The 26107-nt window shown below is 38.7% G+C and overlaps 1 protein-coding gene across 1 annotated transcript; it reads right to left on the bottom strand.

Annotated features, from left to right (window-relative positions):
* Positions 1-1079: 1079 nt before the first annotated feature.
* On the bottom strand, positions 1080-26021 carry Noc3l (NOC3 like DNA replication regulator). Its single transcript, XM_042689611.1, has 21 exons — positions 25906-26021; positions 24863-25070; positions 22373-22508; positions 19915-20072; positions 18397-18453; positions 15999-16129; positions 14967-15128; positions 14669-14762; positions 13423-13598; positions 12938-13066; positions 10702-10833; positions 9115-9195; positions 8727-8827; positions 7625-7697; positions 7119-7182; positions 6174-6245; positions 5662-5843; positions 4406-4534; positions 3694-3791; positions 1767-1851; positions 1080-1499 (listed from the first exon to the last, which is right to left on the bottom strand). Exons 1-21 carry the CDS (start codon positions 25912-25914, stop codon positions 1371-1373), a joined length of 2406 nt encoding a protein of 801 aa, XP_042545545.1. The 5' UTR covers positions 25915-26021; the 3' UTR covers positions 1080-1370.
* Between the last annotated feature and the right edge of the window lie 86 nt (positions 26022-26107).

Raw genomic sequence — 26107 nt, 5'->3', positions numbered from 1 at the left:
CATTCACACTTTCCTTGAAAGGAGCCATAATAATCACTTCTTTTTCTAAAAGGCCAAATTAGGTTAGTTCAACAAGAGCCAATCACATGATTCCAATTGTAAGCTATTGTTTTCTCAAGAATAGTGTAATAATAGATTTGCTCAAATTTAGATTGGTTTTTTTTAAAGTATATATTTGTAGAGTAGCTAAAGGGGGGAAAAATCATGTCAGTCATGATTTGTTTTGTGCTCTACATTCTAATTTTAATATAATAATTTCAGTAAGATGTAGCCCACAGACTTTTTGTATGTGGTGCTTGGGATGAAACCCAGGGATTTCAACTAAACTATAGCCCTAGTTCCTAAAAATATTTTCTTTTCTTTTTCCTTCCTTCCTTCCTTCCTTCCTTCCTTCCTTCCTTCCTTCCTTCCTTCCTTCCTTCCTTCCTTCCTTCCTTCCTTCCTCCCTCCCTCCCTCTCTCTCTTTCTCTTTCTTTTTTATTTGTGAGGTTTTTGGAAACAGGGTCTGGCTCTCTACCGCAATCTGGCATTTAACTTCTGATCCTCATGCCTCTGCTGGGATTATAGGCACGCACCAACATATCCAGCCTCCCCAAAGATGTAAAAAACAAAATTACAACATGTACATTAAGTTGTAAAAAGCTATCATCCATCACCTTTATAGTAACAATAAAAAAGCCAGGCACCAGTAGTTTGTAATCCTAGTTACTCAGGAGGCTGAGATCTGAGGCTATCAGTTCAAAGACAGGCCTGGCAGATTCTTATCTGCAATTAATCACAGAAAAAGCCAGAAGTGGTGCTGTTGCTCAAAAGGTAGAGTGCTAGCCTTGAGCAAAAGGAGCTTAGAACCAGCACCCAACCCAGGCCCAGGGTTCAAGGTCCAGGACTGGCAAAAAAAACAATTTTTTTTTAAAAGCTATCATTGGTCAGGTGCTAGAGGCTCACGCCTGTAATCATAGCTACTCAGAATCTTGAGATCTGAGGATGACAGCCCAGGCAGGTAATTCTGTGAGACTCTTACCTCCAATAACCAGCAAAAACCCAAAAGTGAAACTGTGGCTCAAGTGCTAAGAATGCTAGTCTTGAGCTCAGGGATTGAGCACACAGGTCCTGAGTTCAAGCTCCATACTGACACACACAAAAGAAACACTTCATTAAGAAACAGACATCCAAAACTGGAGTAAAAACAGGTTTTCAATTCTCTCAGTGAAATATTTCACACGTGGGGCCCAGCCCTGTCCCTGGAAACGGCATCCTTCGTAGGAAGTTTTCCTCATATAAAATGAAAAAGCCCCAAGTTAACCACTTAAGAGCTGCTTATACACAAGTACACATATACAAAAAAAATCCACTGCTGCTGCTTTTTTGTACTACTGGAGTGATGTTTTCAAATATTTGGTGAAGTCCAAAGAGGAGGGAGCAGGAAGTTCATTGCAGTATTTTTTGATTAGCTGATTTAAATCTTCATTCAAAAATGGAGTCCCTTGTAAAACCTTATCCTGAAAAAAGGTTAAAATACCATAAGTTAAAAGTAAACTGTGAGCAAGAGCTAGTATCAACTGGTGAAATGCAGTCATGAGCAATGTGTGTCAGGTCTTGGTCATACTTTATACAATGTATAGACCACTTCTGTAGAACCCTAACCTCAAACTTCCATCCTACCATCTACCAATCAAGCATGATAAAGCAAGCAAGCAGTAAAGTTACTGAGACATCCTAGTGTAGTTTTTTTTTCTTCTTTTAAAAAAATGAAAAGTATCACATACCTTCTTTTTGGAGTATGAAGACTCAACAGGAGGATTGAATGTCATTGTTGCCATACTATAAGCCTCAAAAAGTTCAACTGCAGATCTACAATCACAAGTAAGAATTGTAGGAAAATCTTATCTGTTAAATTTAAGATAGAGTATAGCCAAAAAAATGAAACAGAACCAATTAACTCACTTGAAATATATCTTATGTTCCTCTGCAATTCAACTATGCTATTAAATCCAATTACATTTAGAAATGAAGGTCTACAGCCCAAAGAGAAAGCTACAGAGAAACACCAAACAAAAATCCCAACTCAACTATAGTTATGTGAATGATAAACACCCAAGTCTAAGGTCACTGGAGCTGGAGGAATGAAGCATGGAGTCAGTTTCCATGGGCTTCAAACACCATTCAACTGATCAGCTAGGAGTCTCGATGAAAAACAAGAAGTAATTCAAGACAGAGGATATGCCTATATTCGTGGCATACTAGTGAATATTTCATGATCTGGAGTTAGCTCACATTTGCCCAGGCAGATAGGGGCTGTGACTAGACTCACGCTCTAAGCTCCAGTCCCCAAAAGAGCAAATCTTTGGGATAAACCCATTCCTCATCATCATCCAGAAAAGGAAAACTGCTATAAAAAAGGCAAACACAGGCTGCAGGTGTAGCGCAAGTGCTGAGTACTTGCATCTCAAACATGAGTTCCTTAGTTCAAAGTCAGTACTGTAAGAAGAAAGGGACAGGAGGGATATATAGGAGTAGTAATAAAAGCATGCCCAAAACTGGCTATTGCAAATTAGAATGATAGTGTTTTCTCCCTTTCTGAAAGAGAGGGCTGAGGAGTAGAGACAGGGAACAGCTACCTTTGCAACTTTTGAAAATTTCAAAAAAAAAAAAAAGTGGAAGAATGTAACGTGGGATATAGGAATTACCCAGCGAGCTTCTTGTAGAGCCAAGGTGGGTTCTCCTGCCTGGCCATGGAGAGAAGCTGCTGCCCTTCAGTGTGGCTAGGTTCAATGGCATCTTCCCTCTCTCCTTCTCTTCCTCTCTCATTCTCTATCTTTTTCTTATTGGAAAGGTGATGTACAGAGGGGTTGCAATTACATAAGTCAGGTAATGACTACATTTCTTTTTGAACAGTGTCACCTACTCCCTCATTTTCTCCCAGTTTTTTGCACCTCTTTTCTATCATCCTATTTTTTTCCTTTTGCTACTAACAGGACCATTTTTTAAAAAAGGGAAGAAATGAAGCTCACCAGGGGTGGCCTCAGGTCTGTGTGGTATTTTCATACAGGAATTTACTTTCCTATTCTTTTGATGTCTCTCTAATATATAAAACTTATTATAAAAAGGAAAAAAAACACACAAAAAAGTCGGGTGCCAGGGGCTCATACTTGTAATCCTAGCTACCCAGGATTGAAATTGGAGGATCATATCTTAAAGCCAGCCCAGACACAAAAGTCCATGAGACTTTTATCTCCAATTAACCACCAGAAAGCCAGAAGTGGAACTGTGGTTCAAATGTTAGAGTGCTAGATTTGAACAAAAAAGCTGAGGAACAGAACCCAAGCCCCAGGACTGGCATTAAAAAAAAAAAAAAGTAGTTTTCAGTGATTACCTAAACCAAACTTAATAAAATTACAGCCATCATATTTATTCCATAGTAAAATTCAGGAATATGAAGTCAAACAAAATGTAGATGCCCACATGTATTCTATAGTTTATAATCTGGTACATTCATAATCCAGTACTTCCTAGGGTTTTATTCCTGTGGTGCTGAGAATCAAGCTGATGACTTTGAACCTGCTGATAAACAACAGATAAGTATTCTACAACTGTGCTATATCTACCTGATTTAGAACGAGGCAAGGTTCTGGGTAAAGTCAATAATAATGATAATAATATAAAAATAACAACATAGAACTTGCTAAATATTACCTTCGGCTCAACTCTGGTTTGAGTGCTTCAGAGCCCTCCGAAGGGGCTCCAGCGATGAGGTGGGCTGCAAACCTTTGCACTATGGGATGGTAATGCCTCTGAGGAGGAAGCGGTACAAGGTCGTGCACAATTCAGTACTTTAGAAAACACCAACTACAGTAAACACTTTCTTTAGTAAAGTATATCAGATTTTAGAGATGCCTATATATGGAACTCATTTGAACTATGCAGTTACACACAGAATATTAACTTTGCTTACAAGATTAAAACCCAAATGTGTTTGATGGCCAAGTGAACAGTAATACAGCTTAAGTCTTGCTTTATAGTATAAAAAGCACAAACAAAAACCAATTTGTATTTGAGTGAAAAACATTGACAACAGGTTGCCCAATGCTCCTGCTTCCCTCTATGCTCATTCGAATGCTGTCTTACACTACAGGATTCAGCCAATGCCACTTGAGATGGCTTATGGCAGTCTCCTTCCATACAAAACAAATGCCCCCCCAGCAATCCCCTTTATACTCTGAATAGTGTCAAGAAGAGTCAACAAGCATCACAACACTTTCCAGTGTTCACAAATGTCAAAGTAAAATGTACCAATACTAAATCAGAATTCCAAAAAAGACACTCCAACACAGAAGGACCTTGGCAAACATAACTATGAGACAAAAGCGCAAACACACGGATTGCAAGAACGAAGGGTCGCCCTCACCCGCAGCGCATGCAGCTCCCATAGGGCCGTGTTCTGTGCATTACAGTACTCCGGCTCATCTAGCTCTGGGAGGAACACTCCACTTCCCTGAGAGTCACTATCCAGCAACAGGTCTGCTTTCGGGAAAGTCTGCAAAATTATCACATTAATTTGAAGGATGTTATTAGTCTATACTTGCATCTCATTTAAATGGTTATAATAAGGGACATAACATCTACTTTTAATAAAAAATAATTTAACTTTATCAAAAAGAAAAAATTCCTTGTTTAGAAATGAATTAATTGTCTTTAAACCAGAATATTATTTTCTTCCCTCCAAACCTACTCTAGGTATCTTTCTCGTAGTCTTGGAATCTTTCTTGTAAAATATACAGCCAATACATGTATGAAGATATTCATGACATCACTTGTAATAGCAATAATGACAACTTTGTTAATGAAAATAACTGATACCCCCAAGAGAATAACAAAAGAACAGAAAAGCCAGACTACCCAAATCTGAGTTCCACTTTCTGTTACACGCACTGTTACTTATAGACCTCTTTCCCCATGTGTAAAATGGAAACAATATGAGTAGCTATGTTAGAAACATTAGGTGAGGGGCTGGGAAGGTAGCTCAGTGGTAGAGCACTTGCCTTGCACGCATAAGGCCCTGGGATCGATTCCTCAGCACCACATAAGCAAAAAGAAAAAAGCCGGAAAGTGGCACTGTGGCTCAAGTGGTACAGTGCTAGCCTTGAGCTGAAGAGCTGAGGGACAGCGCCCAGGCCCAGGCCCAGAGTTCAGGCCCCACGACCGGACCCCCACACACAAAAAAAAAGAAACACTAGGTGAATTAAGGTTTGTAAAACAGTTATTATAACAGCCACAGGTATGAAGTAAGAACTGTATCAGTGATAGTTTAACAAACAACTAAATTCACTTTAAGAGATAAAGTAGGTCACATCTTAATCATTAAGATACAAAGGATGGCTAAGCATAGGTGTGTATGCCTATAATCCCAGCTACTGTGCTGCAGAGGAAGGAATACCTCGTGTGTCAGGCCAGCCAGTGTCTCAAACACAAAAATAGTCCTGAGGTGTGTCTCAAATGTGTGAGACCCTAGGTTCAATCACCAATACCACACTGAGGGAAGGAGAGAAGGAGGCAGAGACACAGAGTTTCTGCTTTAAAAAAAAAAAAAAGTGTTTATGTGTGTATGTCAACAAAATGCCACTACACCCTAAGAACTCAACTCTCCACTGAATCACTACTTACATGCATTAATGTTCTGGCAGTGGCTAAAATGCCAATGCTTGAGTTTGGAAGAACCTGAAGAGCAAGTGTGCAGAGGCGCTTGATGAAGGCCAGGGCTCGCTGCTGGGACACTTGCTTTCTGCGCTTGGTAAGCATGACATCCAGGCACTGGAGAACAATCTCAACACCTTCGTTGGTTGCACCTAAAATACCACACACATCCTTCAGGGCTTTTCTTGCTGCTTCTTCATATGCAACTTCCTTGAACTCCAGTAGAAAACCAACCCATTTTCCTAACCAATATACTAGTGATGTGCTGCTCAGAGATATGGTGGGCTATATTTACTAAATTCCCAGTCAACTCCAAGAACTCACTCTCCAAGTCTTATGTAAGGTGAAATACAGATAGATGCCTGTCATTTAATATGTCCAGTATTTTATATACCAGTTCCCATTTCTCATTGCCTATTTTTCTAGGCATAACATTCATGGAAGATAAATATATGCATTATGGAAACATTAAGTATACATACCTGCATGTAACTTGAACAGTGTTTTGTACAGATGTGTGTAGAATTTCATTGGATCAATATTTAAAACATCACCTTTGAAATGAAAATAAACATAATTACCTAAGTTATAGGCTTCAAAGACAAAGCAAAAAAAAGTTGATTAAGAAAATATTTTAGCACTATGGAAGTTTCTCAAAAGACTAAACGTAGAGCAATTCCACTCTTGGGCATTTAATCAATAGATCACAAACAAGGCCATACTAAAGCTACCGCACAAGCATGTTCACTGCAGCATTATTTACCATAGCAAAGATATGGAATCAGAAAGAATGATATTGTATCATTAAGTAAGGAAATGCAAAGATTTCAAAAATTATATTAAAGTAAGCCAGACCCAAAGAAAAATAGAATGCATGGTTTCTCTCATTTGTGGTAACTAGAATGTGCATATAAATCTACAAGTAAACACAATGGATGGTTTAAAAAAAATACACTGGGACACAATAAATCATACAGGTCTCTAAGCATTCTCACACAGTGAGACCAAAGGAGGATATTCTTAGAAGAATACAAAAAGCGTAATGTGCATCTGATCATATAAAATGATATTTATTGAAATTAACTCCAGGAAATGGTAACAAAGAGTTCTTTTTTCTTTGTTGCTGTCTTGTTTTCTTTTCCTTTTATCTTGTTTGTTCATTTATCTATTTTTGGAAGGGGAAGGGGAAGCAAAGAATGGGACAGGGTGAAAAAATGCAGCAGTGATTAAACTAGACACTATGTTGAAAATGAACTATGCAACTTGTGGGTGGGGACAAGAAGGAAAAAACTGGGAGAGCATGAGAGAAGAGGTGACATTGTTTAAAAAGAAATGTACTATTTATCTGATTTATGTAACTGCTAACCCTCTGTACATCACCTTTACAATAACAATTTTTAAAATGCATTAAAAAAATCCTATTTTACCTTGTCCAGAAAGAATATGAAATGCAGTCTGGACACAGTGAAGACTTTCTTGATAGCTTAAGTCCTTAAAAAAAAAATGAAGAATGATAATTAACCAGGGGCTAGTGGCTTATAGATAGTCTTAGCTAATCAGGAAGCAGAGATCAGAAGGACTGTAATTCAGAAGGATTACAGTTCTTAGCTAATCAGAAAGCAGAGATAAGAACAAGTAGGCAAAAAGTTTTCAAGACCCCATCTTAACAGAAAAAGCTGGGTGTGTGGTGTGATAAGCGTGTCATACTAGCTTTGGTGAAAAGTATGAATAGGTGGATCTCAATTCTGGCCAGCCCAAGCAATGAATGAGATCCTAGCTCAAAAACAACCACAGAAAAAATGGCTGGAGATGTGGCAGAAACTTAGAGCACCTGCCTACCAAGTGTGAAACTCTTGAGTTCCAACCCCAGTACAGCCAAAAACAAAACAAAAAGACTGATAATCATCATTTATATATGTTAATAGTAACTTACACCAGACTCAATGAGTGTGTGAAGAACTACTAACAAATCATCAAAAAACTCCACATTTATAAGATGAGCAAACCTAGAAGCAAACAAAATAACTTAGTTAATAGAGGTTATTAATACTTTTTATAAATTTCAGATTGCTTTTTTAAATAATTCACACATTGTTGGACATTTTACTTGATAGGGATATATGACTACTAAGCAATAAATTAAAATGTTTTAAAAATACTTTTGTCCTGATAAAGAAATTACTAAGAATAAACAACTTCTCTGAGCAAAGCCCATTATGTTTCTAATAGTCATCTTAAGTCATAAAGGGGCCAGCAGCCTCAGCTTCTAGGAAAAAGGAGCATACAAGAGAGAAAGAGATTTATGCTATTTGCAAGAAGCTGGATCTAGAACAGGGAGTGTATGTAGCTCAGTGGTTTGTTTGCACAATACATAAGGTTCTATCTTACCCAGTCAGAATGGCAGCCATCAAGAAAACAAATGTGCTGATGAAGATGGGGAGAGGGGAATCCTCATACACTGATAAGACTATAAACTAATGCAACCATTATGGAAAAGTCAGTATGGAGGTTCCTCAAAAGACTAAAACTAGATCTTCCCTATGGCCCTTCCATACTACTACTGTTTACATATTCAAAGGAGCGTAAATCAATATACAAGGAAGACACCTGCATAGCCATGTTTGTTCAGAGCTGCTCACCATAGCTAAGGGGCTGAACAGATGAATGAATAAAGAAAATATGGAACACACACCATGGACTATTACATAGCCATAAAGAAAAATGAAATCATGCCATTTGCAGGAAAATGGATGGAATGGGAGGTCATCATTTTGACCAAGATAAGGCAAGCTCAAAAACCAGATACTGTGTTTCATTTGTGAAAACTAGACCCAAAAATGTACTTGTAGATAAATACATACATATAAGTGCACATACATAGAACACGATTCTAAGTATAGGACTAATTAGAAGGATGAGGAGGAGAGAGGGAAAAAGAAAGATGACACACTAGTTACCATTGTTAAAATTCATGGTTACTTTGATCTTCTGAATTTAGGAAGAATCTGAAAGGTATTGACCTACAAAGCCCTTACTTGGCAAGACCTTCCAGAACTGCGGGTAGAAGAGGTGACCGTCGGGCCTTCTTCAGTATTCTGAAGTAGGTTACAAATACAATATTCAAAGTCTCTGTGTGCTGGCAGAGGAAACAGACAGCATCAGGTTTGAGTTCACTGAGGTGGCATAACTTCAATTTTCAACACTAAATCTTTTTTCCCATTCCTCCCAATTCAATCTTTGGAACATTAAGGAAAACATAATAAAAAGTATCTTGTGATTTCATAAAACCAGCACCAACCACATCATCCTGTCTTGTATCTATGCCACATAATATTAAATCAAAATTATACACACAATGAATCTCTATTTAAAATCATCATCTAACACAACACCTAGAAAGCAACCAGAATGGAAACTGCCTACCAGTTTAAGTTTCTTCTCAGTACTTTCTGATGCTTCTGCCTCCCGAAGCTCTCGCTCTAGTTTCTCTTCTGCTTTCTTCCACTGAAGTAGAAGGGGAAAAGTGAACATACCACTGAGTGAACAAAGCAGAGGAAGATCAACTTATAAAACAATCAGAAAACAGGTAATCTGTGAATGCAAATGTAAGCCCTGATTGCCTTTTGGGAAAAAGGTAGAATCAGACTGTAGAGAAACCAAAAAGGGGATTTCTACTCTTGCACCAATTTTTTTCTTTTTTGTTGGTGCTCAAGTTTTTTCCTGCTGAGTACCAGGAAAGCACCTCTACCATTTAAGCCATGGCCCCACCCACTTTTGCTTTAGCTATTTTGTGCTTTTTGCCCATGACAGCCTAGAACTCCTTCCTTTCCTACCTAGGAATTCCTATGTAATCCTAGCTAGGATTACAGGTGTGAACTATCATAATACATAGAACTTACTCTTTGAAATAGGGTCTTGCTAATCTTTTCCTGGGTTGGCCTCAAATTATGTTGTCATTTCCACCTTCTAAGTGGCTGGAATTTACAGGAATGTACCAACGTGCCCAGTCCTATATATATGAAACCAGATATATATATTATCAGACTCATTTGGAGATGGCTGTATCTGGAAGTTGTTTTCTGTTTTGTTATTATAGGCAACTTTGTAATCCTAATAAATGGTTTATAAGTGCTTTGGGAAATAATCACTACACTAATGTTATTACCATGACAGTGGTGGTAACAATGTTTATGAAGCTTGCCAAGGGTAATGAACTCTATGTGTTTCATATACATATCCTCACCTATTCTTTGATGTTATGGGGGTTTGAACACCGGGCCTTGCACTTGCCAAGTGCTCAATCACTTGAGCCCTCTTTCCAGTCCTACTTCACTTCATTTAAACCATAAAATGACTGTATGGGGTAGGCACTCTGCACCCCATTTCTAAAAACAATGTTTCTAAAGTCTCAGTCTGGAATTTCAACCCAGGATTAATAACAGACTAGAATTCCAACCAGTTAAAAACAAACACCAAAAATGTGATTCAATTTAACAGAAACTGACATGAATGCATCCTTTCTGTTAAAAGAAACAAGTCTGTACCATGATTCTAAATTGATCTAAGAAGGCAAAGGACAAAAGCCTACATGACCAAAATATCTCTTCACCTACTTCTATTTCCTATGAACTATCATAGATATTACATTAACTGGGAAAAATAAAAATTTCTAAATGTTAGATTTCAAAATGTGTTTCTTTTCTGAGACAGTCTCAGAATCTGGCCTCAAACTCCTGGGGAACTGAGTAGCTAGGGCTATAGGCATGTGCCACCAGATTTTACTATGATTTAAAGCCAGGTGTAGTAGCACATACTATTATCACAGCTCTAGGAAGGCTAAGGTGGGAGGATTATGAGGATTATGAGGAGTAAGACACTGCCTTCCCTCCCCCCCCCCACCAAAAACAGTAATTCCTTTCTCCTTAACTATTATTTACCTATGCCTAAACTATGGTTTTCATCTAAGATCAAATAAAACAATACTTAAAAGAAAAAGAAACTAAATCCAACCTTTCTTTGCATTCTTGATAGAGTCTTTCTTTTTTCCTTGAAAGTCATGAACTTTTTTGGTTTATTTATGTCCTCTGTGTCTTTTTTTACTTCCACTTCTTTAATTCTTAGGCACAAAAATGTTTTTAACATCTAATATTGAAAGAATACAAATACATAACTTAATACTTATACTGACTTTAAAAACTCTATAGAAAGATTAACATTTTACAACATTATTTCTTCATTCATACGAAACCACTTTGAAACATCTTTTATACGAAGTACCAATATCCTTCTGCCAGTCATATTCAGTTATTTATGTCTATAAAAGAACATTAGTCATTTGCTAACTACAAAAAACTTTGTTGTTTCAGGAGTATATAAGGAAGAACAAACACTACTTGCAGGTAAGATCAGAAAACAGCTTAACTAAGAAAAAAAATTGTGTCACAAAGGTTTAATATCCTTATTTTGTAGTATAGACTACAGACAGTTTTGATCTTTTGATATTTTATCCCTAGAACCTAGAGTAGTACCTGGCACATACCAAATTTACTGAAATTAAATATTTTAAAAATTATAAGAGCTGGGGCTGGGAAGGTGGCTCAGTGGTAGAGCAGTTGCCTTGCATGCATGAGGCCCTGGGTTCAATTCCCCAGCACCACATAAGCAAAAAGAAAAAAGCCGGAAGTGGCGCTATGGCTCAAGTGGTAGAGCACTAGCCTTGAGCTGAAGAACTGAGGGACAGCGCCCAAGCCCAGAGTTCAGGCCCCACGACCGGACCCAAAAAAAAAAAAAAATTATAAGAGGTCATTAAGAAAGATAAATACTTGATGAGAAAATCTGGCAAATAATATAAACAAGTAAAGTTCAAATAAGTAGTACTTGAACTGAAGGGAGTAGAACCTTACTAATAAATATATAAAAATAAACACGCAATGTATGTGTAAAGACGATAGAGTAAATAGTAAGATACACAAGGGAAATGATACTCATATCCCTAATAGGAATGTAAGTGATAAAAATGTTTTAGAAAACAATTTGGCACTTTCTCTCAAGTTTCGTTTTTGTTTTGTGCCAATCTTGGGGCTTGAACTCAGGGCCTGCATACTGCCCCTGAGAGCTTCCTTTTTTAGTGCTTTACCACTTGAGACATAGCTCCACTTCTTACATTTTTGTAATGTACTAGAGATAAGAGTCTCACCGGACTGGGATGTGGCTCAGTGGCAAAGCACTTGCCTAGCAAGTACGACATGCTGGGTTCAATCCCCAGTACAAAAAAGGAGAAAGACAAAGAAAATAAAAAAGTCTCAGACTTTCCTGCCCCTGCTGGCTTCAAACTGCAATCCTCAGATCTCAGCCGACTGCAGGCCAGTGCCTGGCCTCTCTCTAGAGCCCCCTGCTCTCCTCCCCCCCCCCCCCCCCCCCCCCGGCCGGTCGTGGGGCCTGAACTCTGGGCCTGTGTACTGTCCCTCAGGATCTTCAGCTCAAGGCTAACGCTCTACCCTTGAGCCACAGCACCACTTCCCAGCTTTTTCTGCTTACGTGGTGCCGAGGAACCGAACCCAGGCCCTCATGCATGCAAGACAGGCACTCTATCACTGAGCCACCTTCCCAGCCCCCTCTCTCATGTTCTTAAGTGAGATTTCTGTTAGATCCAGCATTACAGTTCAGAAGTATAACTCACAGAATATGAAAAAATAATATGGCCAAAATGTTTTCTCCAACAGCAAAAATCTAGAAGTAACTCAGATGCCCTTTAGAGGGTTCTATATATTCACAGTAAAATAGTCTGATGGACATTACAAAGAAGACAGATCCTGGGACTGGGGAAGAGGCTCAATGGTAGAGCGCTTGCCTTGCATGCATGAAGCCCTTGGTTCGATTCCTCAGCACCACATAAGCAAAAAGAAAAAAGCCGGAAGTGGTGCTGTGGCTTAAGTGGTAGAGCGCTATAGCCTTGAGCTGAAGAGCTGAGGGACAGCGCCCAGGCCCAGAGTTCAGGCCCATGACCGAACCCAAAGAAGACAGATCCCCACATGGGTCAGAATAGTCTTCATAGTATAAGAACACATCTGCACAGACACACAGCTTGGAAGGCCGTTAACACACCAATATTAAGGGCTTACATTTACTGAGGTTGAATACTTTCACTTTGCATTTTTTTATACTTTCTTTAGGAATAAATTACTAAACACTGAAAATTAACCTTGTAATTTAAAGACGGATGCAGAGTAAGAAAAGAAAGGCTTACCTCTGGCCTAACATCATAATTTCTGCCCTTCACAAAGCCAGAAATCACTTTAATTACACCAAGAGAAGCTTGACCTAATTTATCTTGTTTAAAAAGTTTCTTTACAGCCTCACAACACATTTCAGATATCTGAAAAATAAAATGTTACACTAAACCAATGTTCCCAAGCTTCCCCTTCTCATACTGAAGGTCAGATAGATAAGGGGGCAGTTCTCGCCCAGTGGGGTGTGGAAGGCACTCCTGGTCTTCACCACTGCCCCAGGAATAACACCTCCCCCACCACACTCAGGACAATCAGAACTGTCTGCAGACACTGCCTCATGTTCTCCAGGACACAAACTTCCTCTTCTTCGAACCGGAAGAAAAGGCCAAGAATTTTCTAAAAGAGACAGTGTTTAACAAATGGATACTATTTTACTAACAGAACCAAAAGAATGGGGGGGTGGAGGTGGGGAGAGCTCATGCAGTGTACAAGAATAACTCACCGATTTTGAGGTATCATTCATGAGAGGGACAATCAACACGATGATGTTGTTGTGGAAGTTAAAGTGAGGCAGTGCCACCAACAGCTCACACAGACTCTTCACGGCCACTTCTGCAAGTCCTCTGTAAGCCTTTAAGGACACCACGTTACTTTTCTTCAGCTTCCTTTGCTTCCAGTCTAAGGAAAAGACGAATGTACTTCCTCACTTTATTCACTGGTTAACTCTTAAAACTAATTAGCTTTCTTTTTAAAGTAAATGCATATCTTAAACAAAAGCTACCCAAAAAAAACAGACTTCATGTTAGCTCAGCCTGTTTAGAAAAGGCCTATACCTGTCATGATTACATACAGAGACCATTAGCAACTGAGAGTTTGAACTTTGGACCAAAACAATAAGAAGGTAGAACCTTTCATTAATCTTGAAAATAAATTGTATGTTGAAATGACAATTTGCAGATATACACATATATAATTTACTGTTAAAATAAATTTCAACACTTTGTGTGGGGTGGGACTACAATTTTTTTTTTTTTTTTGTCGGTCGTGGGGCTTGAACTCTGGGCCTGGGTGCTGTCCCTCAGCTCTTCAGCTCAAGGCGAGCGCTCTACCACTTGAGCTACAGCGCCACTTCCGGTTTTGTGGTGGTTTATTGGAGATAGGAGTCTCACGGTCTCTCCTGCCCGGGCTGGCTTTGAACCGCGATCCTCAGATCTCAGCCTCCTGAGTAGCTAGGATTACAGACGTGAGCCACCAGCGCCCAGCAGGACTACAATTTTTTAAATGATGTATACAGCATGCTATTTTCAATTTTTTGTTCAGTGTCAATCTACACAAAGCTCTGAGGGTTGCAACTGTAGCTCAGTGGTACACTGCTTGTCTAGCACTCACAAGGTCCTAAATTCAATCCCCACACCACAAATCAAGAAAAAATATATAAATAATAACTACAGTTAACACTACTATTAATAACTGAAACATAAATGTTAGACACAGTTCTAAGTGCTTTATATTTCTAAACTGAATTACTTTTCATAGTAATTCAATAAGATAAGTGCTAGTTATCTCCCCATTTTTCAGACAGGAAAACTGAGAAACACAAAGATTAAGTGACTTGTCTAATATATAAGTAGTAAATAGTAGACAAAGACTGAGCTCAGACTCAACTCCTCACCACACACTATACACAAAATACAAAATTTACCTTTGTGAGTAGGGTCGTTAATGTACCTTTAGTATGTTTTTCATACCTTTAACCATTTGCTCCAGATTTTCCAAATAAAATTTATACTGGCTAACCAGGCCTTCTTCAAATTCTCGTAACTTATGGGTTTCTTTGCGCATCTGAAAAGATCAAAAAGATTATTTTAAAGAAGTCAGAACATGAGAACCCCAAACTGGCATAAAATACATGTGTGTGTCCAGTACTGAGAAAAACAATGAAAAACAAAAGCAAACAAGACAAAACAGCAAAACCACACTATTTTCCCATCTCTAGCTCTCCAAAACTTTCAGCATATTTTCTACAGTAATTGTACCTAGCATTACCTTGGCAGATTTCTCAACTTCTGTGAGAGGCCGGATTTTGTATGAAGGGGTAATATCCTTAAACAGCTCCATCAACGAAACTATCACTAGCTTCCTCACAGTAACAGCTACATCGGGGTCCTGTTCCATGAGCATGGAACGCAGTTCTTTCAGTTTTTTAATCTGTTAAAGAAATCACTTATAAGACTAAAAGAATCACAAGTAATGCGGCAACAACAGCCCCATATGTAGTACAGTAAGTAGTCCTCACTTGATGAGTCAGGACAGTCAACCACACCAAACTCTAGACTAGCTCGCCTCATCAACACTGAAGTTAGAGGGTAACCACAGTTTTATTCTATAAGTAGTTACAAATATACAGATGTCACTTAAAGATAGCTTGAAAATGTTAATATACCTATTTGAAGACAGTGAGTCTTCTAGGATACAGTAACTTTCACAACTCCACACTCAGTTCTGAGTTTCCCGAGTTTACATGGTACAAGCATTTTGACCATTACATACAAGATCCAATGTTAATTCCAAAATACCCCTAAACTAATTCCACTGACTTCTATATAGAATGTTCCTTATTAAAAATTCTAGTCAGGCATGGCAGCACATCCAAGCACTGGAGATGAGGAAGGAACATTAACATTAGGAGTTGGAGACCAGCCTAAGCTACACAGAGGGACCCTGTGCAAAAACAAAGCAAAACAATCAGTTGAACAAATTTGCAAATAAATTTCTCTTCCCTAATACAATGAATTTTTTAGTGTCAATTTTTGATAACTTTTAGAGTTACCAAAAATAAATCCATTATCTTCATTCAGAGATGAGGAAAATTTACACTCAGAATTTAAGTGACACTCATAAGATCCACAAAGAAACTCAGTTCAGATCAGGATTAGGCTAAGATTGTGTCTACTCCCTTACCCTCATCCAGCTACTACAGTCAGTTATTTTCCTTTCTGTGTATGCTCACATACAATAAGAAACTTTGAATATATTACGCATTTACCCCACCTTTAAGAGAGAACTCACACTACCTACATTACTTTCTGGATCTGACAGGATGGCAGAAGCCAAGGTTGCAATATGTATTTTCTTCTCCTGGAGTTTCTTCCTTCTCTCAATCAGATGTTCTTCTACAGTCAGCTCTCGAATAGGCTCTTCAGCTGTCTCTGAAATAGATTAGGGTTTCCCTCTTAAATATTCTTCATTTGCAAGCATCCAAGAAAATTTCATATGTGAACATATATACCTATTTATACACACATACATATCTATACATATATATGTAGGTATATGAGTAAATAAAATACTTTTCTTAGTAGAAAATAATGCTTCTAGCTAAGAATCTTATATTGCCAATATATATCATCTTCTAAACAATCATGTAGGACAGGCACTATCATTAGACTCATAAGTAAGGAAGCTGTTTCATAAACCTAATAGAAATGGGATTTGAATCCTGTAAAGTTCATATTCTTAACTACTGTGCTAATAAACCCACAGTAATTTATATTAACTAAGGAAAGGGTAATTAGGTTTTTCTTCAAGGATAGAATACTGCTTTTTTCAACTCTGTGAAATAGAGAGAACATATCTATCTTGAGATTCAGAGTGAATAGATGTAATAAATGCATAAATATAATTTGTAATGAGCCTATGATAGATAACGGAAAATAGTTAAATAGTTGATCTACCATCCCAGGGACACTTACATCTACCTGGTCAAAGTAAAATTTAACAAGCATGTTTTATGACACATTCTAAACTAAGGTCAGGCATGGTAGCAAAAGCCTATAATCATAGGTACTTGAAAGTTAGAGGCAGGAGGACAGAGAGTTAAAGGCAAAAGAAGTTAAGATTCTACCTTAAAAAAACTAACAAAAACCAGAGGACTGGAGTTGTAGCTTAAATATATATATATATACACACACATATATATATGTATATATATGTCTTAAATATATATACATACATACACATACACACACACACATACATATATCTGGACTTCAGACAATGCAACCATTTTTGTCATTTACACCTAAAAGGTTCATTATTTATAGTTAGGTTCTTTTTTTTTTTTTTGGTCTGGTCATGGGGCTTGAACTCATGGGCCTGGGCGCTGTCCCTCAGCTCTTCAGCTCAAGGCTAGCGCTCTACCGCTTGAGCCACAGCGCCACTTCCGGCTTTTTTCTTTTTGCTTATGTGGTGCTGAGGAATCGAACCCAGGGCCTCGAGCATGCAAGGCAAGTGCTCTACCACTGAGCCACCTTCCCAGCCCAATATAGTTAGGTTCTTTTCTTATAATTAAAAGGAATCAAGAGGACCAGGCATGGTGGTACAAACTATAATCTGAGCTACTAAAGAAACAGAAATAGAATTTCAGTCCAAAGCTAGCCTGGGCAAAAAACTTAAGATTCAATCTGAAAAATTTTTTAAAAAGCAAAAGAAACTGCAACACTGTTCACAATAGCTAGGATATGGAAACAACTCACATGCCCCACCACAGATGAATGGATCCAAAAATTGTGGTATCTATACACAATGGAATATTATGCAGCCATTAGAAATGACAAAATAAAAAAAAAAAGAAATGACAAAATAATGGCATTTGCAGGGAAATGGATGGAGCTAGAAGGAATCATGTTGAGCGAGGTAACCCAAGAACGAAGAGACAAACGGTACACGGTCTCCCTGATAAGTGGATGTTAAATCCAAAATGTTAGGTGATACGACAAAATTAACAGGACTTAAGAAACAAAGAACTTCCACTCATCTGGTCGAACCACTACTAAATATCCCCATGCTGCTGATCACATGTATGGTGTATATGTGTACACCGTTATATGTTATAGACTGTGATAGACAATTTGCTCCAGGAAAGTTAGAATGAACTTGTGACTTTAAATAAGCATCATTATTCCACAATACTGTGAAATTTGGGAAATTATGTAATCACTTAATCACAATTAAAAAAAAAAAAACCTCGGGGAAGGGATAGAAGGGGGAAAACAATGGAGGGGGTAACAATGCCCAATAGGAAGTGTACTCATTACCTTACTCATGTAACTGTAACCCTCTGTATAGTATCTTTACAATAAAAAAATTAAAAAAAAAAAAAAAAAAGCAAAAGAACTTGGAGTATAGCTCAAGATGTAAAGCACTTGCCTGGCAAGCATAAGACTCTGAGTTCAAAAGAATGGAGGAATTCAGAACAATAAATTTTAAAATTCATGTGTGCCATTATATTGCAAATATGTAAATGGGTAAAATAAAGAGAATATCAAATTCTACATAGTGAAAATTTCATATGTGGGAAAATGAACAGTACTCCAAAATGGACATGCCAGGTTTTACTTACTATTATGCAAAAAAAAAAAAAAAAAGTTACTTCTCAATTAGCAATGTAGTCATTGTAAAGATATCACTTCATTACCTTCGTTATCTTCCATCTCTTCTTCTTGATCCTCTTCATCTTTGTTAATGTCAACAGCTATTTGGAAAATATACATATTAAAACTATGATAACCATAAAAAGGCCAAACTAAGTTCAACAAAAGAAAAACCAGAAAAATAGGTATTTGAAAGGGGTCGGGTAGGGTTAAGGTGAGAGAAGCAGACGAATGAAAAGAAGGGGGTGGGGAGGAAATGCCGTCAAGAATTCAATGCATATGCTGCAAAATTAGGAAAATTAAGGGAGGGGGTGGTTTGGGAGGGATGGGTAAGGGGTAACATTGATCAAGATGCATTGTATTCATAAAATTTGTTAAATGGCAGCTCCTTTTAACAACTAAACATTAAAAAAAAATAAAACTGGGCTGGAAAGGTGGCTCAGTGGTAGAGTGCTTGCCTCCCATGCATGAGGCCCTGAGTTCGATTCCTCAGCACCATAAAAGCAGAAAAAGCTGAAGTGGCACTGTGGCTCAAGTGGTAGAGCGTTAGCCTTGAGCTGAAGAGCTGAGAGGACAGCGCCCAGGCCCAGAGTTCTGGCCCCATGACCGACCCCCCCCAACAAAAAAACAAAAACAAAAACAAAAACCAAGGGGCTAATTATCAATTTCTATTGCTTCTGAAAATAGTTAATGTGCCCAATCTTCAGAAACCACAGAATTTGGCAAAATAAGCCGGGTGCCAGTGGCTCACGCCTGTAATTCTAGCTACTCAGGAGGCTGAGATCTGAGGATCAAGGTTCAAAGCCAGCCCGGGCAGGAAAGTCTGTGAGACTCTTTTCTCCAATAAACCACTAGAAAACCGGAAGTGGTGCTGTGGCTCAAGTGGTAGAGCGCAGGGACAGCACCCAAGCCCAGAGTTCAAGCCCCATGACCGAAAAAAAAAAAAAAAAAAGAATTTGGCAAAATACTCTTGGAAAAGAAAATTATCTAAGACTGTCTTGATGGTGCATGCCCATAATCCTTGGCACTTGTGAGACGGAAACCAGAAGGATTGCAGTTTGAGGCCAGCCCGGGGGGAAAAAAGTTAGTGAGACCACCTTCCATCTCAATAAGCTAGGTGTAGTGGTGGCATGCTTGAAATCCCAGCAATGAGGGAGACAAAGTCCATAGACAGGAGGATCACCATATAGGCTGGATAAAGCCAAAACGTAAGACCCTAACCAAAAAAATAACTAAAGCAAAGATGGATGGGGAACGGCTCAAATGGTAGAGCACCTGCTTCACAAGTGTAAGGACCTGAGTTTGTCCTAGAACTGATGTAAAAAAGAAAAAAGAAAAATCACCCAAACCTTGTAGGTTCCATTGTACTCACTGTACAATAGACACCTGGATAATCAACTTTATTTCTAGCCCATGTCATCAAGCTTGCAATATGATTAACTGCACCTGTCCCTATTTTGTAGCTATGAGTACAAAGTCAAAGTAAAAGTCATGATGAAACGAAACGTGTCACAGTATTAGTGAGGAACTACAAGTTGACTAAATCAAATGAACAGACTAACCTGGCTTCTCCCGGGTCTGAGGGATGATACCACTTTTATCTTTGATAGGAAGCAAGTGTATCAGTTCCTTCTCAGGTTCTGTTTGCAGAGTTCTTGGTATTTTTTCATATTTATCTATAACATGCTCTTTCTTCCGTTTCTTGGCATGAACTGGCTCACTGCAAGAAAACAAAAATCTGTTTTTGGTTTTAATTGGTTTTAAAAGGTATCTGAAAGGCAAGTGCTGGCAGCTTGTGGCTGTAATCCTTGCTACTCAGGAGTCTGAGATCTGAGGATCATGGTTAAAGCTAGCCTAGGGAAGGAAAGCCTAGAGAGTCTTATCTCTAATTAACTACCAAAAGAGCCAGAAATGGAGCTTGTAGCTCAAGTGTTAGAGTACTAACCATGAGCAAAAAAGCTCAGGGACAATGCCTGGGCCCTAGGTTCAAGTCCCAGAACTAGCATTTGCATGTGTGTGCATGCGTACACCTAAGTACTTAAAAACCTATTTTAAAACTACTGTTGACCCATGTACAATGCAGAAGTTAAGAGTACTATAGATGTAACTACCACCCCTCCACCCCACTACAACCCGTTCACCAGAAGCTGTCCTGACAAAAGAACAGTGACCAATACATATTTTACATTACTCATTACACACAGTGAAAAAATACAGACAGTAAGAGATCAGTTTTAGCTGAGACATGTGATTCACTAGAGATGAGCTGTTCGTGCCAAGATTATTCATATGACAAAATTTTCAGCAGAATTTTTTTGTTGGTTGTGGGGCTTGAACTCTGGGCTTGGGTACTGTCCTTGTGCTCTTCAGCTCAAGGCGAGTGCTCTACTGCTGAAGCCACAGCGCCACTTCTGGTTTTCTAGTGGTTTATTGGAGATAAAGAGTCTCAGACTTTCCTGCCCAGGCTGGCTTTGAACCGTGATCCTTAGATCTCAGCCTCCTGAGTAGCTAAGATTACAGGCATGAGCCACCAGCTCCCAGCAGCAGAGTCTTAGACAATAGGAGACTGCTACAAAATTACTATTACTAGCTATAGTATAGCTAGTTTATGTAGTTATGATTTAATACTGCATCTTCATGTTTTTCTCTTTACTCTGAATGGCACATGGCCAAGTGTATGAACAAACTTTGATACATTTTTGTCGGTCATAGGGCTTGCACTCTGGGTCTGGGCACTGTCCCTCAGCTCTTTAGCTCAAGGCTAGCGCTCTACCACTTGAGCCACCATGCCACTTCTGGTTTTCTGGTAGTTTATTGGAGATAAGAGTCTCACAGTCTTTCCTGCCTGGGCAGACTTTGAACTGGAATCCTCAGATCTCAGCCTCATAAGTAGCTAGGATTACAGGCGTGAGTCACCACGCCTGGCAAATTTCAACTTTTCATAATAGATTTGTATATATTTTATGGAATAAATGACAAAATGTATGATTAACTATAAATATTTTATACATTCATGATACCCTTTAGTTCTTTCTCTATTTGTAGGCTCTGTGGTTTTTCTGCAAGTTTTTTCAAACTATCACAAATATTCCACAAATAATAATATTTTATACTTATGTCTAGGTGTTAACACTTAAGACTAATAGGCACTGGTCTTGTGGGCTAGAAATAAAGCTAATTATCCAGGTATCTGTTGTAGGCATTCAAATAGCAAATGAACTGTGTTAAGTCTACAGCTGAGACTGAAACTAAAGCTACATCTAGTTTTTCCTTTAGATGTAAAATGAAGGTCAAAGTCATAATAAGAGTCCTTTTGAAGAACAGTGTGTAGAGGTAAAGATGACATTAGCCTTTTTTTCCCCAAAAAATCCTTTAGAGCACATTGTGGAATTTGGAACTAAAAAAATCGAAGTATAAATTCTATATCCATTCCCTGTCATCACAGGAAAGCACTAATTCCACCTCTGGAAATTCAAATACTACCTAACAAGGTATAAAAATTAAGTAAGACTGTGGACTGTTCTGCCAGTGCTCAAATGTAATAGTATCCTCTGCCAACTCACTATTCATTCTCAAAAGAAATAAAAATGAGCCGGGCTCTGGCGGCTAATGCCTGTAATCCTAGCTACTCAGGAGGCTGAGATTTGAGGATCACAGTTCAAAGACAGCCCGGGCAGGAAAGTCCATGAGACTTTTATCTCCAGAAAACTGGAAAGAAACCACCAGAAAAGTGGAAGTGGTGCTGTGGCTCAAGCGGTAGAGTGCCTTGAGCAGCAGAGCTGAGGGACAGTGCCCAGGCCCAGAGTTCAAGCCCCATGACCAAAAAAATAAGTATGCTGAAATCAACTTATTTTGCTCAGATATTTATTTAGGAAGTAACCTGGTATCAATCTGAGTTCATTCTTTGTAAACACTGAGTCTGGGTGAGCATCCTGAACTAATCACCTAAGAAGTGTAATTCAGAACCTACTTTTTGACAGTGCATAGATGTGGATGATTATAACTCAAATGAGATAATACCTAGAAGAAAGATCTCTTGTTAGGAAAGATGCTCTCTGTCCTAAATCCTTCATTAACTGTAGGTCATCTTCATCCATCATATCTAAGGGAAGGGCTTCTTCTTCTTCTTCTTCCTCTTCCCTCTCAATCCTTTTGACTGTTCCACAAAAACAAAATCAGACACATTGATTAGAGATATAAGAACTCTCTGCATTTTACGGGCTATAATAGAAAAGTCTTATGTTTATCTGATACCTTAGCCTAGTGGGAACACGACTGACATGTTGGGCATGAAAATTCTTTGCTGGATTGGGATGCACTGATCTAGATTAAAATGCCACAATCTTAGTAACTCTGACTCTTAAAAATAAATACCAAGAGCATTTCCATATCATAGTATCAATCAAAAATAAATGTTTCTTCATACTCAGAAATGTCTCTCACGGCATTTGATTTGAAAACAAATAACTTATATCTTCCAACTCTTTATCTCCAATGACTTTCACTTCTATTCCACTTTAGCTAGCCTTTCTGAGCCTATATTCCAGATGTTTGTGCTCATCTCTCTGAACAGCTATCACTCAGTTACTTCAATGCTAATAAACAGATTGCAATTCTTTTGCCATTTCATGTTTTACCAATGTATTCTGTCATAACTCCTTCACTTAGACTGCATGGTAACACTTCAACCATTCTCATTCCATTTCTCAACTACTTTTCTTTGTATACTTAGGACACATCTAACAAAATCTCAAATACAGATCATTCTAACTTCTCTCTCTGCAATCCCTTGATTTTTTTTCTACATCTCTTTTTATTATTTACTGGGAAAAAAAAAAAAGGCCAGGTACTAGTGGCTCACACCTGTAATCTAGCTACTCAGAAGGATGAGATCTGAGGACGGCAGTTTGAAGCCAGCTGGGGCAGGAAAGTCCCTTTAACTCTTATCTCCAATTAATCATAGAAAAAGCCTGAAGTGGTGCTGTGGCTAAATTGGTAAAGTGCTAGCCTTGAGTAAAACGGAGCTCAGGAACAGTACCCAAGCCCAGAGTTCAAGCCCCAGGACCAGCAAAACAAACAAAAAGAGAAATGTACTCATTACCTTGCTCATGTAACTGTAACCCCTCTGTACAGTATTTTCACAATAAAAAAACTTATTTAAAAAAAAAAAGAATGCCAACTAAACATCAGAAACTATTCTAAGTGCTGATGATACAACTACAAACAAAGTGATCTTAATGTCTTCTCTATCAGGACTTAAAAGGTCTTCCTGGAAGCAATAAGACAGGTAAATACTGATATTAAATACACATAACTGCTTTTTGGGGGGTGGCATTACTAGAGTTTGAACTCAGAGCCACATGCTTGTCAGATGCTTTACTACTGCACCATGCCAACAGTTCTGGAACTACTGACTTTATGTGACCATTCTATTTTTCAGACATAGCAGCGATCCATGTATTTCCTAGGGTCAGGTTTCTCCTTCATAGACTACCATCACACCCACATCCCATCACCCACCTCATAATAATGACCAAAAGACCTATCTTTCTACTTTAATGGGACAAGAGGCCATAAGCTAAACACCAATTTCCCATACTAGATTCAATACCATTTGCATCCATCTTTTTTTTTCCCTCTCGCATCTGTGTGATAGACTCGACTTAGAGGCTAAAGAAATTCTTTTCTTTTATTTTCATTACAAAGCTATTAGCATATCAACCTGTTAAAATTCTAAAACTTAAAGTATCTAATTTACCTACTTCATTTCTTTTAACAGATTAAAGTGGCTGACAATTAAGTTACCAACCAAGCCCACATGATTAATAAAAAAAAAAAAAAAAAAGAGAAACCCAAGTGTTCTTGGATTTTTCATTTCCAGTTAAATGACCTTGGCACAATAACACTGCCAAGGGGTCAATCAATATTAAAATTAAGAAAGGAGATAGAAAGCAAAGGGTGAATGGTTATTTAATAACTAGATACAGACAACTAAATATGAAACGTAAAAGTACCAGTAAAGTTGCAGAACTAGCCTGACGCAAAATGGTAATATTCTTTTCTTGTTTTATGTAGCTGGCATTCTTGGATAGTTTTACAACAATAATTCAGACAATGACAGCTCAATTTCACTCCAAGTTTACAAAAAGAAAGTCAACAATTTAAAAAGGAAAGTACATTTTGGCAACCCTGTAAAGAATGCACCAGAAAAAAGTGCTTTTCTTACCTTAGCTACCTAACTGCCAGTGAATGGAGAGGCATCACTGGCCAAATGCACAACATACATTTACATGGCTACTCCAGGTCTGATTTACCAAGTAGTGCATTTCCAGGACTGCACATTAGACAAACTAAGGTTAGCTCTTTATCACGATGAATTCTCTTAAGAAAAAGCTTTCTCATACTGTACATAGGACTTACATCCTTACTTTATTACTAACAAGTATATTTCTAGGAAAATATTTGGAATGATCTATGGAAACCAGAGCATGTGAATGCTTTCATAATTACCTGGTCGTTTTTCCTTTGGGTCTTCCAATGGAATGGGTTTCTTAGAAACAGCATCTTTTACAGCTTGCCTTAGTTTCCTCTGTTCTTTCCGGTACTTCTTGAGAGTGCTTTGTTGTTTAAATTGCTTATTTTTTAGCTTGTTTTCAAGTTTGACTTTACTAGTTTTTAACAACTTGCGGAAGCTTGGGACCTGTTTTTTATTCCTCCTCTAGAAAACAACAAGAAAAACACTACATATTGAGAAATGAAACTTATTGTAAAAATCAGGCTAAATAGAATTGATTATAAATCCAACCAATCCCACGATTTTAATATCGCACAGCCACAGATCTTGCAAGAGATAAAACCAAACCATGGTCTCAGTCCTAAAGACTGGTACCAGACTATCAATGATTCAGCGTAGAGTTTTTCTATGATTAGAATCCACAGCTGTTCAAATGGATCTAAGATCAACAAAAGGTTAAAAATCTCCCTTGTGGTATATGGTATATTCAAGACGGTTTAATACCTGTAGCCTTACACATTCAGAGCAAAACAATGGCTGTCTTTAACAATAAATGCCATTGACATACTTTTGTGCTCAGAAAAATTAATCTCCAACAAATCACCTCCAACAGTGTAGTGATTGCTGTTACTCTCAGGTAACTGACGAAGCAAAGACTCACGGAGATGACTTGTCAAAGACCTGTAGGGAGTTCTGACTTGGCTCTTCAGATCCCACTTTTCTTGCTGGAGCCCCCACATTCAGAAATCCAAATCCCAGACAGGGCTGGTCCTAATGTTCCCTGAGCATCGGAGGGCAGATGTAGCTTTCTACCTCCTGGTCCTTTATGGGACGGACTCATCCCAGTTGTCGCGAGTCTCTGAGAGCTGGCCTGCTTCTCATCCCTAGCAATAGCGTCCTCAAGAGGGTCTCGAAGAATCTGCGAAGACTGACAGCAAGGATGCGGGACCCTGGCGGCCGTGCCCGCGGAGATCCCGCCCCCAAGTGTCAGCCAGAACAACCTTCACACCGCGGGAAACCGAGTCCTGAGGACACTTACCGCCTTCATCTTGAGGCCTGAACGCCCAATTCAGCTGGGCCAGCGGTGATCCAGGGCCCAAGGCGAGTACCACACGTGCACAAGCCTCCCTTCCAAACCCGGAACTTACCTCCGGCCTTTCCGGCCCTTCCGCCGCCGGAAACGGGAGGCGGGACTTCCGGAGGCACGCTCTGGCGCACGCCCCCTCGTGGTGGAGGTTTCC

This window comes from Dipodomys spectabilis, unplaced genomic scaffold, assembly GCF_019054845.1.
Source record: "Dipodomys spectabilis isolate Male_0828 unplaced genomic scaffold, ASM1905484v1 ptg000125l, whole genome shotgun sequence".
NCBI classification, from domain to species: domain Eukaryota; kingdom Metazoa; phylum Chordata; class Mammalia; order Rodentia; family Heteromyidae; genus Dipodomys; species Dipodomys spectabilis.
This window is presented reverse-complemented; position numbering and strand designations above follow the sequence as displayed.

What these genes read in the sequence shown, in the direction of transcription:
- Noc3l (XM_042689611.1), bottom strand. An exon ending in GTTCTGGAAGGTCTTGCCAA is followed by an intron (nt 7,698 to 8,726) that starts GTAAGGGCTTTG and finishes GTTTGCTTCTAG; the next exon opens with GTTTGCTCATCTTATAAATG. An exon ending in GGGAGCTGCATGCGCTGCGG is followed by an intron (nt 3,792 to 4,405) that starts GTGAGGGCGACC and finishes CTTCCTCCTCAG; the next exon opens with AGGCATTACCATCCCATAGT.